The 19,526-nt window shown below is 38.3% G+C and overlaps 1 protein-coding gene across 11 annotated transcripts in view; it reads right to left on the minus strand.

Moving 5' to 3' along the window:
• TRPM1 (transient receptor potential cation channel subfamily M member 1) overlaps positions 1–19,526 on the minus strand; it is a 109,417-nt gene that overhangs the window by 18,666 nt on the left and 71,225 nt on the right. For 7 of the 11 annotated variants that reach the window (XM_055716182.1, XM_055716183.1, XM_055716179.1 and 4 more), the window contains 13 exons: positions 19,330–19,453; positions 14,764–14,836; positions 13,722–13,822; positions 10,774–10,947; positions 9,608–9,742; positions 8,578–8,628; positions 7,717–7,752; positions 6,905–7,045; positions 5,640–5,669; positions 2,890–3,179; positions 2,114–2,342; positions 495–617; positions 20–151 (listed from right to left, as the gene is read on the minus strand). In XM_055716182.1, coding sequence (XP_055572157.1) covers positions 20–151; positions 495–617; positions 2,114–2,342; positions 2,890–3,179; positions 5,640–5,669; positions 6,905–7,045; positions 7,717–7,752; positions 8,578–8,628; positions 9,608–9,742; positions 10,774–10,947; positions 13,722–13,822; positions 14,764–14,836; positions 19,330–19,453 — 1,639 coding nt within the window. The remainder of the gene's footprint in view (positions 1–19; positions 152–494; positions 618–2,113; positions 2,343–2,889; positions 3,180–5,639; positions 5,670–6,904; positions 7,046–7,716; positions 7,753–8,577; positions 8,629–9,607; positions 9,743–10,773; positions 10,948–13,721; positions 13,823–14,763; positions 14,837–19,329; positions 19,454–19,526) is intronic. The other 4 variants (XM_055716186.1, XM_055716180.1, XM_055716181.1 and 1 more) reach the window with 1 other exon arrangement.

Below are 19,526 nucleotides of genomic sequence, written 5' to 3' on the forward strand. Positions count from 1 at the left end.
TTTAGTCATCATGACTTACTGTGTAGAACCAAAATTTGACAATAGGTGCATTATAGAATTCATAGATCTTTGTTCCGATTGGAAGGCTCTTTTGTTTTTTTTTTCCATTCTCTTCATCTCCTTTTCGGGAACCTGTATCCGCATTTGCATCCTGGAAGACCAAAGTTGTCAGTTTTCATCAATATTCAACAGTTAAAACAGTAGCTTTTCCTCAACTACAGCCCCACCCAACTGTCAACTACACGATACCTCTTCTGAGCAACAGAGCTCTTTTTAAAAAATAAAAAGCCACAAATTCCATAAATCTGTGCAACTACATAGATAATTTACATGCCCCGAGAATCCAGCCTATACATTCCCAAAACTCTTCACTGTTTTTTCTCCCACAGAGGCAGCTGAGATTTTAACCTGAGTGACCTATAGCGTAATCAGAGAGGTTAGAAAACTTAGCACTCTTGAGATACTAGAACTTCATTATAATCTCCATTACTGACCGCATTTTCCTCCTCCTTTTCTTTGCTTTCCTCATTTTCTCTTGATGTCTGGTAAGAATAATCATCGTAACTCCGAAACTCTAGGAAAAGGATGGTGGGAGGGAAGAGAATCCCTGTTATAACCTGTACAATAAGAAAGAATTCAGCTGAGATGGCAATATTTGTTTACATTGATAGACTTCATAACAAGGCGAACCCCATAAACAATATTTTCTTTTGTATAGTATTCAAGGTACTCTGCTATCCTAAGACCTACAAAAATGAGCAGGTAGTACTTATGAAGCATTGGCAATAAGGTCTTATATGGAAAGATGGCACCATGGAAGGCTTCCCATCTCCACAAATACACTGCAATTAAGAAATTGTGCTACAGAATTAGAGCTGTGCAGAGAAATTCCATGGAATGGACACAATGGTGGTTGGAAGAGGGCTTCAGGTTTGTTTCTGGAGTTTATACTTACTTTGGTCACCTACTATTAATCAGTTCTAATAGTCAAAAAACTTGTGAAAGGTAAGAGAAGTTTTGCAGACAGCACTAGGAGAGTTCTGCTATACGATACTCCTGAGATACAGACACACAAGCCTGAGTTGCCAAAGTACAGAAAAGGAGCAAAGAAAAGAATGCAGGTAATGAAACTAGAACGATAGCAGACTGATGACTCCTTTGGAGAAAAGAAAGGAAATCCATAAACAGATTTAGGACATACCATGATGCAATTTGAAAGGCAGGACACTTGCCTGAAGATTTTAAACAGGTTTAAGAGGGAGACATGAGAAAGTGGAAGTAAATTGATAATGACAGAGAGAGTGCAATGTGTATGTCAGCAAGCTTGGGAGTATGATCTGGGAAGATAGGCATGCACTTTGTCAGTAAGGGGGGATTTAAGGAAACAGGGAGGTGAGACTGAAGGCGGCACCATCATGATGGGCCTCCATAATGGGCTACTGCATAATATAACATAGAAAAGATTATATTCATATGAAAACACACAAAAGCAAACACTACTCTGCTTCCCTAACATTGGCTCACTTATATTTCCCCTTTGGATCAGCCTCACATTAGTACTTTTTTGGCAAATTCACCAATCAGGAAATATAAAAATCAGTAAGAAAGACCATATCATCAAATCACAGAAGAGGGAAATAAAAATCACATAGTTTCACACAATGCCATTGCACAGGTTTCATTCTTTTCAGCACTGAGTCTCGACTCTGTCTCTTCCAGCACCATATTAAGCAATGTAAAAACCATGTGTCCACGTCTGGTTCATGTTCTGTAATCCTATTGCGTGAACTCCTAATGGAGATTATCTTGCTTGTATGCAACTGATTTTTAAGCAAAGGTATGGTTTCAATGAACAGATCTCATCACTCATTGAAAGCCACAACTTTGCTCTCAGATTCCAGTCATGAAAAGCCTTTTATGGATTTATATTTTCCTTTGTCTTGGGGTAATGTTCCTTAGATATCCTGAATTTGGAGTCCGAAAAAAAATCAGCTTTAAAACAGGTATGTTCTTAAAACATCTATGATTAGTAAGTCAATTTGTTCTATACATACGCTATGTAGAATGTTATGTGCAACAAACCATATATTTAACAACTGCACAACAGAAATACCTTAAGGCCTGGGTTTTTCCGCATGCGTAGTCGCCCCATCCACATATCTGTTAAGAGCATCTGGCTGCATGTATGAGCAATGAAGTCCCTGTGTTTAGCTGCCACAGCCAATTTCAGGCAGGTGGAATTGCTCCAGTTTTTTAGTTCGTAGGTCAGTAGTTTCATGGCAATCTGCTCGTCATGCTTATAGGACTGATCTAAGAGTTCAACAGCCAGCTGGCCAAAATCTCTGGAAAATGCAAGGTAAGTCCAGTGAGGTTTATTTTAGGTATCAGTTTTTGCTTGTATTTGGGGTTTTAATTCCCTTCACAGGAAATTTTGTGGTTTAATTCCCTTCACATGTTTTCCCACACACGTATAAGAACTGAGTCTCAAGCTTGATTTGGGACAGTCTACCAAAGTTTTTATTGACCAGAGAGAATAAGCTTAGACCAATAACATCTTAGGGTCAGGTTAGATATATAATCAGATACCCCTTAATTTATGTGAGTATATCCTGAAAATAACTTTGTGAAATAAAACTAGCTAGTTTTGCAGAGAGACAAGCTAAAGGAAGAATGTGTTTTGTCAGAAAAAATGCAAGTCTTGTTGCTAGTGTTTCCTTTAGATTCTGAGATCACATTTTGGCTTGTTTACTGTTGATAAATCAGCTCCAAATGGTGTCCTGTGAACCTACGTTCTAGAGGTAAATTGTACTTCACTACAAGTAAAGCTTCTCAGCAGGTCAAACCACCCCTATATCAAGTAGACACGAAGTCTGCTCTGCATCTACTAACTTTGAGTTGTTGTCCAGATCCTGAGAGATGTCATCCACGAGCTCGCTCTCAGAAGACTCATGGGCCATAGACTTGTACAGTTTACAGGCCACAAGTGCCTTGGCCATGGTTTCCTCCCCTCGCTGCCAAAGGAAGAGTGCCATCTTTTGCCGTTTCATCAGCACGGCCCATACCATCAGTTCATGAAAGGGATATTGAAAGCGGCTGACTTCTGGGTCATCCACGTCAATATCAATCTCTTCCTCCTTTTTCTTTTTCTTCTTCTTCCCTTTGGTGGGAGGCTCATCATCCTGGGAAGAAAGGAAGAAAAAATGTTCCCATCAGTTTTTAACAGCTTACTTGACAATTGCACCATGCACAGAACAAGTATTGAGAGGACACGCTAATAGTTAAAGTTCTCACTTGCTTTTGCTGTTTGCTACAGTGAATGCCAATAGCAATAAAACTATGAAGAACATGTAACAGAGCATGCACTGACAGCTTAATGGTTTATTCAGAGAACCGTTTCTTGCATGCTTAATTACAGGTCACCCATCTTGGATAAGTACAGTAGAACCCTACTGTACTGAAAACATCACTTGATACCATACTGTAAGTAGATCTCTACTGCATGTATAATTGCACAGGTTGATTTGCAATTAATTAGTATTTAATGAATTCCTCTGCAGTGTCAATGAGCTTTAACAAACCTGAATTCACTATGAACAGGTTCCACTATGATTTCTAATTTGGTATGAATGCATCTATTCCTGAAGAACAGTGCTGCGTATCTTACAGGTATCAAACCAGTTTTCAGACTTGACATGCAATTGGAGAGAGTGGTAACATGCAAATGGAAAAGACAGGTAGACAGCATCCTCAAGAACAGCAAGATACTAAAGCGAGTCTTCACCTTTGAATAAGCAATGTCTTCTTATGTGTGCAGTGCAAATGGAAGGTAAAAGTATCCCATTTCTTAAAGGGATAGGGAGGACAGGCCATTACTACAGGAACCAGCATGGAAGTAACTGAAGGGAAGTACTGACAATGAAGCAGGATCCTGAAGGGAGAAAAGCCATGATTGGGAAAATTAGGGTTTAAATAATGTAGGAAGAACATTGCATATATAGGTGTAGACAGAACTCATCATCATTGCAGACCTTGATTCCAATCTCAGAAGTGGATCGCAAGTAAAAGCAATTACCATTCTACAAAATCCGTTCTTGTTCAAGCAAGCTCAGCATAATGCACTATTTTTTGACAAAGTATGAGCTTAAATCCAAATTCAGAGTCAGTCTCACACCCCAGCTTTCCAAAGATGGCTCTTCAGCTCAACAATTAAGTATGCTTTTCTCTTCCAGCAGTTTTAAGAACTCTGTCTCTCATGGAAAATTCAGGGGTCATTAATTGTATGCACATGAAGGAAAGTGTTGAGGATATCCAAAGCACAGGATATAAAATCTCAAATGGAGGACCAAAAATTAGGTCCTCCCCACACTAGGAAAATCAAATCAAAACCAAACCCTGGGTAAGAAAGACAAAGTTCTAAAGAGTCTAAACTTCCTGTTTTGGAGCTGCTGACACTGGAAATAAAAAAAAAAAATGCTAAACACTTGGAGTTGCATCAATTTACTGGCCACTTCAGCAAAAGAACTGTCAATTTTTCATTTCACTTTTTCTCTTGGAAGAAGGAAGTGGGTGTACCCACAGTGAAGTGTAGAGAACACTTCAGTTTGTACCACTTAAAACATTTATCACTGAAAGAAACAAGAAAATCAAAATGTGCTTTTGGAGAAGCACCAAGCAACCTATGCGTGATCAACGCTAATTAAAAAAGGGTTTCATCTCTGAGGGGCTGAGCTTTTGGCCTCAAGCCATTAGAAAATAGGAAGCTGATCAGAGAGATTAAACATAACCTGGACTTTCTCTATAGAGCAGAAAGCCGCTTATCTGCTTGGGGAAGGAGAGGCTCTTGTGCGTGGGTATAGTTCACATGAAATGTGACACAAGCGACATGTACATATACTGTGTCCGAATGCTATCGCAGCATTAATAAAAGCATACTACACGGAGAAATATACCTAGCCTCTTTGTGTAAATGCTTTCCTGGTCTATATTAATACTTTTTTTTCAGAAACAAAAGCAACCACCTCCAAAACAGTGTGAGTTTTTAGGCATCATCCCAGACTTGATTCTGATCAATTCAAAATTTCTGCAGACACACAAGTAATTGAAGCAGGGGTTAGACCCAAAATTCTGGATCAGCTTCGTCATTTACAAAGCATGGTGCCATCATGGTAGCAAGGCTGTTTTATAGTGGAGGACAGCATCTAACATGTCAGAGCACCTTGTTTTTTCACCCCAGTTAAATGTTTTGTCTATGATAAAATCTCATTTGCACATAATTTGTTACTTCAGGGTTAAAGGGGATCTGACCTAAGTAGCACTGCTGGATCACATTCTCTTTTCAATATCATCGATATTCGCTTCTGAATGCTTAAACCTACAATATGTTCCAACATGGAATGTGTTATTACATAATACTGCTAAAAACAGCCTGAAGATTACTGAGCAAGGCTTTAAGTAGTTCTTGAGACCCTACCCAAGAAAAAATGTCAGAAGTATTTCATAAGCTGTTTGCAAAATGGAAAATCCTGTCTAGTTGAAATTTACTTTAAGCCACAGTAATAGTTAAAAAGCTAAGAGCAAGGGCAGAACTGTACCAAGATATGCTCTGATAAAAACAGTATTTTACAATAAACCCAACTTACCTCCATTCCTAGTAGTTTAAGAGCTTTTGGCTGAATATTAAAAATAGAAAAGAAAATCAGTTAGATGGGAAGGAAAATTCAAAGATCAAACAATTCAAGGAAAAACACATTTTCGATCACAAATGTACAGTATTTATTACTAAACATTCTATTCTAAATAACTGTACCAAAAATGATACAATTAATCAATCTCCCTCTTAATTGTATTTTCAGGAAGGCAATGGGTTAGGAAATATTTTCCATCCTGCACTCAAGGTTTTGATTCAGATGGAAGAGTTAAATGAATCATTCAATAATAAACTGCTTAGAGAGTTAAAATCACCACATGGTCGCAAAAGCTTGGTGAAAAAAAGTGCTTTTAAGATACCCATACAGACACCCACAGGAAACAGTAAAAAAAAAAATAATTTTTTTTCTCTCACAATTTCCCATTAAAAAAATCCCTCTGTTCTATTGTGAAATTTCTGGTTTATATTTTATCTAAAAGTTTCATTTGCTTGTTCCATCACTACACATGCACTATGTCAGCTGCAGAGTACCTGGGCTTTGAGTGACCATCTGTGGGGCTACAATCCTACTGTGTTTTCTAGCATGAGGCTTTTTGTAATTAGGCAAGGAACCTTCACTTGACCTTCAAAGCTGAACCAAACAAATAAATAAGCTAATGAATACAACTATTCCGTTTGTTTAGAACAGACTTTTTAACAAAGCAAGGGCCATGCTTGATATTCTCAGGATTGGTACGTGACTATGAAATGCTTTACTGAGATTGCAGTGGCTTCCATAGGGTAAGATTTTTGGCCAGAGCAGTTCTTTACAGGACTTACTGTAGCATTTTCATTCAGACTTCTTCATTCAGACTAAATTCTCTGCCTTACCCAGCTTAAGGCTGCTGCTGGTTACAATGGCTTGACCAACAGGCCAGGCTTGACCAATACAGTTTACAGTTTTAAAAAAGCTACAGCCTCAAGTAGGGGTAAGTAAATATACAAACACCACAGTTAGAAATGTTGGATTGTGAACTACTGAAATAGGAGGAAATCCGCCTCTAGAACAGTGTATTTACCCACTTTGGGGCCTTCCCATACTTTAACATAGGTGTTTTACAGGTTCCTTATGTCACTTCACTACCAGAGTTTCAAATTTGGTCTTGCAGCATTTCTTTGGAATTTAACATGTAGTATTTCACAAAGTTAAAGGAACACAGCATTACTTATTTTTTACCATCAGCACAATAGCCACACCCAGAATGAACTCATTCTTACCCTTTTTGGTCCAAACAAATTATTATAAAGAGTCCGAAAACTTTTTCGAGTATAGTTGCAGCGATAAGCTCCACCCATGAGATATTCAAGTACAAGACCAATATCTATTAGGCTGATATGATAATCTGGTGGAAGATTTCCCTACCAAAAAATAATATAAAAAACAAAATAAGGACTTAGGATAAGAAAATATAACATTCATTAAATTGCCTGGCTAGACATATCATGTCATGTTTAAATTTGCGCACAGGTATTATTTAAAGCCACTGGTTTCAGTCTCTGAATATTTGTATGAAATTAATGATAAATGATTCATAGAATGAAAATTTTTTTGGGCCAGATGTTTTTTGTTTTGTTGTTGGCAGTAGTTATAGTATATAGAGGAGAAATTTTCATTTAATTTACTTGTTCAGCATGCCAGTGTCCATACAAGCCTGAGTTGTTTGCAAGGGTTATATTGATGAAATTAAATACCATTACACTGATATCATTAACCCAGTATAAAAGCATGACTTAATTTAATGGTGAATATCAGGCATATTTTATATTTTATGGAAACTTATATTTCATCATAATATTATCTACAGAGTTAAGACTACAATGCAGAACATGATTTAGATTAATGTGCAGCCCAGACTCAAAGAAAAAGGGAGACTATAATTTCCACTGTTACACTTAAAAGCTGGATAGTGGTATTGACTCTGCTAGAACCATGAACTGAACACTGTGCTTCACTGTTCAAGCTACATCTTACAACAGTAACTGATTCTACAGCACCACGGAAACAACTATATCCTAAGCAGACACATCACCTCCATGTTAACCCAACTGAATCCCCGAGACTGTCGCTGAATGGGTGAGCCATGAAAATGCAATGAGAAGGAGACAGACAGAAAGCAGAATGCAGAAGAGCATTAGTAACACTCAAAAAGACAAACACTGAATGAAAAAAAGGGTTAAACTATGAAGCAGATGAATATGAATTATACATTAACCCAGTACTGTGTAATTCCCACATCCAAACTTCCGGGAATAAATGGGAGTTTTCCTTGCAAAAAGGAATACAGGTTATTTCATGTAGCTGAATTTCACTGAATAAAAGCTCCAAAACCTCCAAGAGCAAATACAACAACAAATCTTACAGTGACCCTATTCATTTATAATGAACACATTTACATGTAATGGAAACAAATTAATAAGAAATTTAGGACTTCTAGCAATGAGAAACAGAACAGATGTTCTCTCAGGTAAAAGTAGGATTGATGAGACAACAGTAACTAAAAAACACACAAGGGAACAAACAAAGGAGAACAAATTCTGTGCTTGTGTGCAGGCTTTCCTGTTAACCTAGCAGGCCTTTCCTTCCTCCTTTGCAATGCTGCACTGGGAGCTTCTTGTAGAGAAGGAAGTATCAACCTCAATCTCAAACTATATATTATACTACTAGGCACCTAACTTTCCTCTCCTTAGGTTTTAAATTGCTAGCAGTGCAGTATAGCCATACCCAATTTAGACTGACATCACTGTTTGTCACAAGAAGTAATTTAACTTTCCTTTTCTTAACAACTACCATTTCACATGTCTGCTTTCCCCCGTGCTATGCTTGCTTGTACTGTTGACTCACCTAGCTAATGTAACCGCGCTAACATAATGCTGCTGTTAGTCAAGCTTACCTTTTTCACATCTCTGACTAGCAAATGCAGCGTATTTGGTGGACCCAATCTCTGAAACAAAAATAATTCAAGGTCCATTAGAGCTTAAATTCTTCAGATTTTTTGCAAATACAAATGTAATTAATGATTTGGCACTGTAAGCAGAACTTCAGGCAACCATGTGCCATGACACCCTTCAGCGGTGAGAAGGACAACCTTGGCTACAATGATAAACACCCTTCTATCAAGAGCTGTGTAATCTCTTTCATATAGTCCTTTATGTGGTGATTCAAGTCACAGCTGTTTGTGGTATTGTCTGAATTTGCACTTGCTGCAGGAGCCATAAAGGGACCAGAAGCCTAGACTGAGGCTCTATGTTGTATGAATGCTGCCCTAGAATACCTGCCACAAGTGATGGGAAGAAAAAGTCTCGAAATAGTTAAGTTCCTGATGAATTTGCTGCAGGTTGGGCTGGGTTGGGAGAATTTGAAAAAAAAAAAAAAAGAAAAAAAAAAGCACAACATCCTGTGGGTTTGGGTAAAGCATTTTGCTTTGCTGGGCAACAAGGAAAAATGATACCGACTTCTGCAATGTGCTAAGAATAAAAGTTGCTGTGTAAGTACTTTGACAAATGTACAGGCTTTTAAAAATAATATTAAAGTACGCATACATGAAAACTAATTGAGATTAAAAGTAAATGACCACTACTTGCTGGTATTAAATTTTCATTATCTACTTTATTTCTTTAAGTTCTTTAAGTGTTCTGAATGTGCATTTTAAATACATCACTATATTTACATAGTAAACTGCAATAGCTTCTGAAAGCTGCTATAGGCTTATTCATTAGGAATGTGTATATGCAGGGAAGCAACAGGACACTATATGCAGTAGCAATGGCTCCCTTTACTGCTATCCAACACCTGTGTATTGTCAGGGCTCAGAGCTTTTTGGAAAAACAAGCGTATCTCAGAAGGAGAAGAAGTAAAAGGACGGCCTTGTTGAATACAGTAGCAAAGAATCACAGGACGTTTTATTATTTCTGTTCACTCACAGTATTATAAAGTTCTTCCAGTCGAGGAATAGTGAGGAAGTGCTGCATGTTCACTCCATTCTCAATAAGCAGTTTCACAAAGTCCACTCGATCCAGAACCAGCGCATCCAGCATAGCTTGCTCCAGGGAATTCACCTGAATTACAGAACAGAGAATGTGGGACTACATGAGCACAGAAGACCACAACCATAAACATTTTCATTGCTTAGGATATTCCCAAGTTCCCAAATATGCTGAATAATCTGTAAGTGAAGAGGTATTTAGAAAATGACATTTTACCCATGTGCAAGTCAATACAGATGGCAGAGTTTTCTGATGAGGTCTTGGGTGAGAGGAGAGCAGTAAAATAAACCTTTAGCAATACAATTGTAGCTTTCAATCATTTTGTTTAGTATTTTTAACAGGCACATCACATTTGACACGTTATGTGAAAAAGAGATTTACTTGGTCAACATGATAGGAACAAGTTAAAATTTAAGAAAAATGCACTTCATACATTTAAGAAGTTGACATAATTTACCCTGATACTTCCATATATGTATCATCCACTCAACTGCTGCCTCACACAGAAAAGGCAACATAAAATGTCAAAAGACTCAAATCATTTGGGAAGAAGCACTTCCTCTTCCTTCACCAACTTAGCTTTGCCTTTGAAAAACATTGGCCAGGAAGCCTAATGGATCTCTTAATATGGGTTAAGGGGTTAGAACCCAGTAGGAGAGGGGAAAAGCCCTTGAGCAGCAATCGCCTTGACACATGAACTTTAATCCAGACAACAGAACAATCTCATTTACTGCAACTGGAAAATTACACGCTTAGAAATAAAGATGTTTAAATTGTCTTCACTGGATAAATAACGTACAAAGAAGGATGAAGATGTTCACTGGTGTTCTTATTTCCTTCTGACCAGTGCAGGGGAGAAGATGCAGCAGGCAAGCACTGACTTGTACTGGTGTGGTATGGCTGCATGTGGTGCACGTGGGATAAGAGAGTGATTCCTCGATAAAAAACTGAACAGCATCCCTGCAGAAACTGCTGCTGACTGTATGGGTATGTGCAAATGAGCATTCTGTAAAATGAAAATGTGTATTTCCCTTCTCTCTTTCCCTCAGGATGAAAAAGATAATAATTATTCAACAGTTTTAATACAAATACTGTCATCTCACCCAGTTCAGGAGTTCAAGCTTTCTTGGGTCTGTTTCTTCTTCTGGCTCTTCTTTTCCTTTTCCTCCTTTTTTCTTCCCCTTTCCTTTCCCTCTGGCTGCCTTAGTCTGAGCTGCTGGAGATTTCTTTTCCTTCTCAGGAGCTGTACCATCAGGAGCTGTAAGGCTTCCTAAAGGCTGTATTTAATAATGCATTAGAAGTATTAGAAATCTAACTGCTCATACAGTGACTATTTCATTGAATCTACTCCTATTGAACTTGCTCCCCTTCACCACTTCCCACATGCAGTCAACTAAAAATGATAATTCCCTTAAGTATAAGGATTTTTTGCATAGCCACATCTTTACACTTTTTTTTAAAGCTTTTACGTCCAACGTAGTCAATAGTAATGAAAGTCAAAGTGGTGAAGTAGGTAGACTGTGGAGGATTTCTCTCAAAATTAAAAATTGGTGTGAGCAGCTTGAGAAATTTTGTGACACTTCAGTTTCTTTGCTCTTAGTGAGAGCAATAGTTGTCAAAATAAACTGCAACAAGCAGGATAAGGAGCTGGACAGAAAAAGCTTAACAAGAATGTTGCATGATGCCAAACAACATCCATACAGCGGAGGCAGAAAGAAAGGAAAGAGAGCCACTAACTGGTCCATTTACATTCTGCAGACAATATTTCTGTTTATACTTCTTCAGACACATTTACCCTTTGCAATGTCCTTCCTCTTTCCAACCTATTTACCCAAGACAGGCAGGCACATGTGCAAATAACTTGACACCACTTGTCTCTGATTTGGAGGCTTAACTTGCTCCAGCTCATGCTTAGGTTATATAACTCCACGAACATCTGAACTGGATTACAACTATCCATGCTTTGCACAGAGATCTACCGAACCGAGCCTTTAACAAAGCTTGCTTTCTGTGGTTTTGTTCCATCTTAAAAACCCTCATAAATCTTCTCTGCCTAGCAGCCATGAATCCATTCCTCAGTTCGTAAGCCTGGACAAAACTGCAACTGCAAACTTGCAGCACAGGCTAGTCTGAAAGCAACCTTCATGAATTTGAGGTGGCAGTGGATCACGATCGGCTGATACTGTGTCTACAAACCAGTGCAGAGTATGAAACAGGCCAAAGCAGTAAGTGGCTTCAGTTGCCAGGTGGTACCTCTGAATCTAACCACAATAATATGGAGATTGGAACACTCCATCCAAATAAATATTTTATAGTAATAATACTTGTACTGTGGCAGGCTGCACCCCACAGCAGCCCTCATAGTGCTGTGCTGTGTACTGGTGGCTGGAAAGGTGGTGACAACACACCAGTGCTTTGGCTCCTGCTGAGCAGCAAGGCTGTCTCTCCAACCATCCCCCTCCTCTCACCAGTAGGGTGGGGGTGGGCAAGGTCTTGGGAGGGGACACAGCCAGGACAGCTGACCCACACTGACCAATGGGATATTCCATAATATGATGTCTGCTTAGATATGAAAGCTAAGAGAAAGGTGGAGGAAGGGGGGACATTCATTATTTACATTTGTCTTCCAGAGCAACTGCTACACGCACTGAAGCCCTGCTTCCTGGGCAGTGGCCGAACATTGTCTGCTGATGGGAAGTGCAGAATAACAACTTCTGTCTTCCTTTTCTTCCACGTGTGTGACTTTTGCTGTTGCTTCATTAAACTACCTTTATCTTGACCCACAAGTTTTTTTAATCTTATTTTCTCCCTGCCCTGTTCTGCAAAGGAGGGGGGCTTAACAGAGTGGCTTGGTGGGCAAATGGCATCTAGCCAAGGTCAACTCAGCACAATATTTCATCATCTTTAGGATGATTAAATCCTCTCTGTATAAGCATTTTAATGAACCTTGAATATCGGAAATACCACATTACTGTAAGTGAAGGAATAAAACAGCATATGCAGCAACATTTGTTGAAATTTAATTATACAGGCTTCCAAATGAAATAAATCTCACCATTATGTATAGCGTGCACATGAATAATGTTCCTGTGAGCGTCATTTTATTGCATAGTTTCAGGAAAGATAACTAATTAAAAAAATATACAAATTCTTGCCCTTCATTCTTACTGCCTCTTTTAGGCTGATCTTCTCATGATGCTTCATAGCAATTCAACAGATGAATTCAACAATGAACAGATGGTTCACACAGCAAAGCAAAAAGCATCAATCCAGCCAGACATGAAAGTGGCTTAAATAGAGGATTTTAGCTACACAGATGAATAAAGGCACTGCAGTGTTTCACCATTGACTTCAACTACTGCAGCATCAAACTTTAATAATTTGAGAAAGAAAATCCAATTTCAGGACCTAAAGATTTACTGAAAATCTGCTTCTTAGTTCATTTGGCACAGCTTTGCCTGCCAGAGGCCTGCTTTCTGCAATGGTCTCTTCTGGTCATTAGCATTGTGCTCCACTAATCCAAATAGAGATTTTCACAGCTGTTAATGAGGTGAGCAACACAATTCCTCCTAAGCAGGTCTGTGAATTTCCTTGCCACATACTTTACCAGGTAGCTGGCAGCCCTGCCAACTGCTAGCACATGTCAACGACATAGAAGCCTAGGCAATGCTAGCACACAAGCTCAGAAGGGGTGATCAGGCCTGCTGTTGTCCAGCTGGATGTAAGGCCACAGACTGCTTCAGTAAATGTTTGGGGGTTTTTTTGCTTTCACATCCCACAGGGAATCTAAATAAATTTATTTTTCTGCTTGTCATGGAATTGTTTTTCCTTCTTTCACAGAATTAAAATTATTGCTAAATATTTGCAAATGGCTGTATAAGGAAATTTCAAAACAAAGAGGTCATTCTTAATTAATGAGATATCCTACATCACTTTGGCATAGAACAGAATTCAATATTGTTTCTCCTGCCAATAAAATCCAAGGTGTGACTATCCCATCACTTATTTTAAATCGTTAATAAACAGTAAAATTAGGAAAACTTTGCCTTACTGGCCAGTGGTGTCCAAAGACAAAGATTTGGCTGCGTGCGATGTCTACACGGTTCCAGGCCAAAGCCAAGCTGAGCTGGTCTGGAGCAGATGCATTGGTACCTAAAGCGAAACACACAGATGTTTAGTATTTCATGCATGATGAAACAAGATTGAAAAACCTTCACTTCTCCAAGAACTAGAAAGCAGCAAGCCTGACTCCATGTCATACTACTGTTAGAATAATTCCACCACAAAGCCGTGGATTCATTAAATCAATTTATAGCATCTTCCATTTAAGCCCATAATCTTATTTTCAAAAGGGTTAACCAGATTCTCTCCCTTTTTTCCTTAACACTCCCACACTGACTTTACATTCTGATGCTAAAGATAGACATTTAAAGTTCTAAATTTCTAAATCTTTAATAAATTTAATTTATTAAATTTTAAAAGCTAAAATATTTAAAATTTAATAAATTTTAGAATCTAAAGTTCTAAAAGACTCCCCTCAGCTCCTCTGGCTGATGCTGTATATACGAGTATAGCAATTCCTCTCTTTAGTTCTTAGCTTTGGGGACACTAGAGATCCCATATTGAGCCTGTATCAACTAATATATACCTGCAGATAGAAAACGGTTGTTTCAGCAAGCATAACAAGCTCCAAATAAACATGGAACTGATCCTAGATTTTGCCCTAAGGCATAAGGAGCACAATCTGAGATCTGGAAAAATCCAGATAGTCTTTTAATCTTCAGCCTTTTTTTTCCTAACTTAATAGCATATGCTAGAACACATTTCAAAATGTCTTGAAATATCAGTAGTAGTATTGCTGTTGCAGCATTCCCGTCTCAGGCTTTCAGGTGAGGAAAGCCACACTAAATCTGCAATCTAGATTTTATGCTTCAAGCTAATCTGAACCTTAAACCAAGCATATTCTGGGTTCTTGTTAGAATCCGAGCAAGTAAATCAAAGACTTAAACATCAAGAGTGAACTGCAGACAGTGCACAGGGTGGTCTTCTTGGGATCAAGTTGTATGTCCTTCCTAATTGCTTGCAAAACCCACCTTTAAGGAGAGCAGTTAAGATAGACATCTCAATGTCCTGTTGCCCTTCAGACCCCATGCGGAACACAGTAATCTAAATGATAGCATAAAACCAAACACACAAAATCACAACACTTGAAAGAGAGACTAAACATACAGATAGAAAAAAAGCAGAATGGTGAAGCTTTATTATTTCCTAAGAATTGGGATTTTTCAAAAAGTACAGTTCCACTAGATTTTTCTTTGAAATTTAATTTTCACACGAGCATTTAATTGAATCATTTCAATAAACTTGGCCTGTTTATTGAAATAATATTGAAACAATAAACATGACAAACGATGAAATTCTTCACCAAACCCATGAATTTTGAAAATTGGTGACAAAACTGCCATGCCAAACCGATTGTTTTCTGACAATTCTATTATTTTCCAGTAGTAATGGAAATGCCAGCTTGGAAATGGAAATGCTAGTCACCCGGGATAACTATCATAGCATTAATTTTATTGATGACAACACTCAAATACTGTTTAGTTGCAGGACATGCTATATATCGACAACCAAAAAAGCAGAATCAACTAAAAGCAATTATTTCTAGTCACATTTGCTAAGTTGAGTCCATTACAATCCACAGATTTTAAAACCAGTAATTCATACAAAAGTTTAGCCATTGAACTACATATTAAGAGATTAATAATTCAAAAGCAGAATAACCTAATATTCTGTGTTAATGAAGTTAATACTGAATGCAGACAAAAAATTAACAAATTCTTCATTATCCAAAAGCAACTCTTCACAGCAGATTAGGTACTGGGAATTGCAATTTTCTCAGCAGTTATAATAGGTTTTGCGTGGACGCAAAGATACATGATATTAGAAGTGAGAAGAACTACAGGAAAAAATATTAATTAAGACAAAATTATCAATGAAGGCAAACCATAAGCCTGCTTAGGCTGCACAGTCAGTGCCTGAATTTTGCTGAGTAAATCAGGCTGTCTCTGATGTGCATTTTAAATTTGAAGCAGTTTGACTAAGGCAGCTGTGGGCACCCTGTTCTCAGTGAATTCTAGGAAGGCTGACTCTCTTAGATCCGGCTTATCATAGTCAGGCTTATTACCAACTTGACGTACATGAAGGTGCATGTATGGAACTAATCTTGGCATGTACAAATGTAAATATATCAACAGTACATTTACATTACCCAGACAATCTTAAAGACTTCACATTTGGAGCCCTTATGTAAGATTTTATATAATCAGCTGGGCATGCTAGTAATATTTCTGAATGCACACAAAAAAAGCATGGATGGGTGTCGATTTGATTGCAGTACAGAGCTGCATTACTTGAAAACACAGCATGTGCCATATTCTGTTCCAAGTGGCATTTGCGGTTTGATTAATCCTTAGACAATTTAGTTCTGGCAAAAGTATTTAAATATATGTTGCTAAAAATCATTCAGATCTGCATAATCTGGCTTTTATGAACCTAAGAATTAGGTAGTATCAAAATCTGATCAAAAATGAAGGAACAGAGATAAAACTGAAATAGACCTTTTCCTCTTGCAGAAATCCCTCCCACAGTAAAGGGAATTCAGCATCAAATGTAATAAACCTTGGAGACAAAAGCATTGGAGAGAATGGAGGAAGAAGGGAAACAATTATTAGAAGAGACTTCTATGATGGTATATAGGAGGCAAGAAACTACTTGTTGGTATGTAAGTATTCAGTTGTTATGTTGCGATGTATAGGTATGTAAACAAGCACTTCCTTGGCAGCTGAGATCAACATTATAGAGAAAAATCAGAGGCATGAGCCAATTCACAGCATAATCTCTGGAAAAGGCCAGTTTTTTGCAGAGTGTAGAGAACATGAAACTGATAGAAGACCTGCAAACAATCTGGCAATTTCTTGACACAGATTCCCATCCCAATCCAGGTCCTGAAAGGCAGTAAGAATGGCTTTGTAGATTAATCCTGAGAACCACTGATCACGTTTTTTGACCTGTTCCTTGACTCAGTCAAAGTCCCCTAACTTCACCGAATATTTGGTAGGAGCTTTTACCTGGGAGAGGCTAGGCTCCTATGGGCATGTCTATGGCAGAGAATATACAACAGACAGTTGGTGTTATACTTAAAGAAGTGATTTTACTTAACATCTGAAAAATTTCAAAACCCATTCTAGTGCCTGCCCTTTTCAAAGCAGAAGAAAGAAAAAATAGCAAACATCATTAAACTTCTTCATAACATAAACTTCCTTTATGTTCCAAATCCTTTGCTAGCCACCTTTCTATTGATGTGAGATTTAAAGTGTGTTGAAAAGTAGAACAGGAGATCTCAGGGAATCAGAATTCATTCAATGGATACAGTGAACTGGATTTCTGAAGGTTTTTTGTGCTCCTCTGTTCCTTGACTGGAACATCAGAGATAATTCTAATCTGATGAAAGTGATCTCATAATTTCCAGTGTTTTAATAAGCTCAAAAGTAACGTAAAAATAATGCCTTGATCGGTACTTTGATTGGGAGCAGCTTGTATAAAAAGAGGACTAGCACAGACCTTGATGTACAGATGTGAGGAAGTTTCTTTGCTTTATGATTAGTACCACTGCGCCACGTTCAGCTCTGTATCCTATTTCTCTTAAGGGGAGATCCAGTGCTCTCTTTCTTGAGTTAGCCCTTCACTCCCTACTAATATCAAGTCATCATGAAAACACACAACAGAAAAAGATGGAACCAGAAGCATGCCTGTGCATGGTAGGGACAGCTCTAGCAAAAAAATGGTGGGACTCTTCATGTTCTGTGATCTCTGTGTGTAAAACAGGCCAAATTTTAGACAATTTGATTCAGCTCTTACTTGCACAAAAGCTATGACTTAAGAATCAATGGCACTTACACCAATGACACGCAGGGGCTGCTCCCCTTTTTCACAGCAATGCACCTGACCTCAGGCTCAGACTAAATCACTGCACCAGTTCAGAAGGAAGTATGTCAGGATTTAGGCTTAGATAACTAAAAATGACATTGTACCCATTTTCTTTGCTCCAAATCACAGTCTGGAAATGCAAACACCGGCAGCTACTACATGCAGTATTGCCACAGCAAGTAACAAGCAAATGCTCTGGGGAAATGACTTCCCCACTCCCTGCCCCCTTCCATTATAATTCTCTGGGTACCAGAGCAGAATTTATTATTTCTCACTGAACAACTAAGTAATTACTTCTAGAAATCAAAAGAACACTCCCTACTTAAAAGAGTAAGAACTGTAAGGAATGCTACATACAGTTTACTGTTTATTTAAAATTTTAAGGAAAAAGTTTCACATCAGCTATTTGAGACAGCAGTAAACTTGGGAGGACCAGACTTGGCTCCAAGCTGATGAAAGACAAAGTGTGGGCTCTGTAGAAGGAAAACACACTTGGTTTTAAGGTAGCATGGAACACCATTTTTCTAAAAACTCAGAAAAAACTCCCTCTATTCTCAGCCTCATTAAAAAGTTTAATCTGTCATTCAAAGTTTCTTTATAGCTGCTCCTGTTATAGATGTCAGTTCCTTAGCGATACAATGAGGCACCCTGAAGAATTAAAATGCCTTGATTTCATGCTTAAATTCAATCGCCGTTTGGTTATCTGATTCCCTATGCACAGTCTGAGGAGAAGGCTGTGGTAGTTCTCTCTTGTTTCTAATAGAAACATGCAGCTTTAGCAGAAAAGATGAAAAAATCACATACCAGTTCCAGCTGCAATTAAACAAAAAAAATGCCAAAAAATCCATCAGACTGTTCACTTGCTATTAAAACAGCTGTTTAGGATTTGTATGAAAGAATGAAATGGAATTATACCAGGACTCAAGGCAGGTCCTATTCGCAAAAATTCACTAAGACAACTAGTCAAACACTCAAAGATTCATTTTGCCTGCAAAGGCACAGGCACAGTGAACACAAGTTAAGACACAGTTCACAGACAAGAGATGTGACTGTTAAAGACTGTCCTTTCCTGAACACACTTCTCTTTGCAGCTGGGATAGGGCAGACGGGCAGGAACCTCAGTAGCGCAGTACACGGAATGTACCTGCAACAAGCCAGGATCAAGCACGGCTGGGACCTTCAAGAACACTTCATGTTTCAGTTTCTTTTGAAAGACCTGAAGAGCCCATTTTACTGGAATGAAAGGCTGTTAAAAAAGTAACTGTATCAGAGGACCAACAGTGTGCTGATGCACTCTGAATGCTAATTGCTCCTTGGAAACCTTTTCAATCATCTTTCCTCTGCTTTCTGCAGCTGATCCTGGTTTTAGGGCATTTATCTCAGTGTCTTAGTCTGCCTTGCTCATGTCTGTGAAAACAGACTTGATCAGCTTACACAGGAGAAGAATCTGAAATTGGTTTTAGACGCTTTCCAGAACACAAAATCCCTTTCTTGCCCTATGGTTATGAATGAATGATTACATACATTCATGGAACTATATGGAAAGGAGGGGGTGGTGCGGGGCAGGGGGGGGAAGGTTAAACTGTAACCCTGGGAGAATGGCATTTGAAAGTACTCCATAAAGTGTGGTCACAGAAATTATCTTTGTGAACTACTTTTAGGGCACTTACAAGTTCTTTTTTTTTCATGCACTCCATAAGAATGATGAACAGCTGATGAGCTTGATTCCTGTTGTAATTAAAGGTTTTCTGGATGGTAACTAGAAGCTGGTCCCTAAGGGATTCACTTATTATCCTAAACGAAAAACAAGACATAAGAGAAGACATTGCCAGAATTAATATATATTCAGAAGGCCTGCTGTTTGAGA

The sequence above is a fragment of the Falco cherrug genome, chromosome 7, assembly GCF_023634085.1.
Source record: "Falco cherrug isolate bFalChe1 chromosome 7, bFalChe1.pri, whole genome shotgun sequence".
Lineage (NCBI taxonomy): Eukaryota > Metazoa > Chordata > Aves > Falconiformes > Falconidae > Falco > Falco cherrug.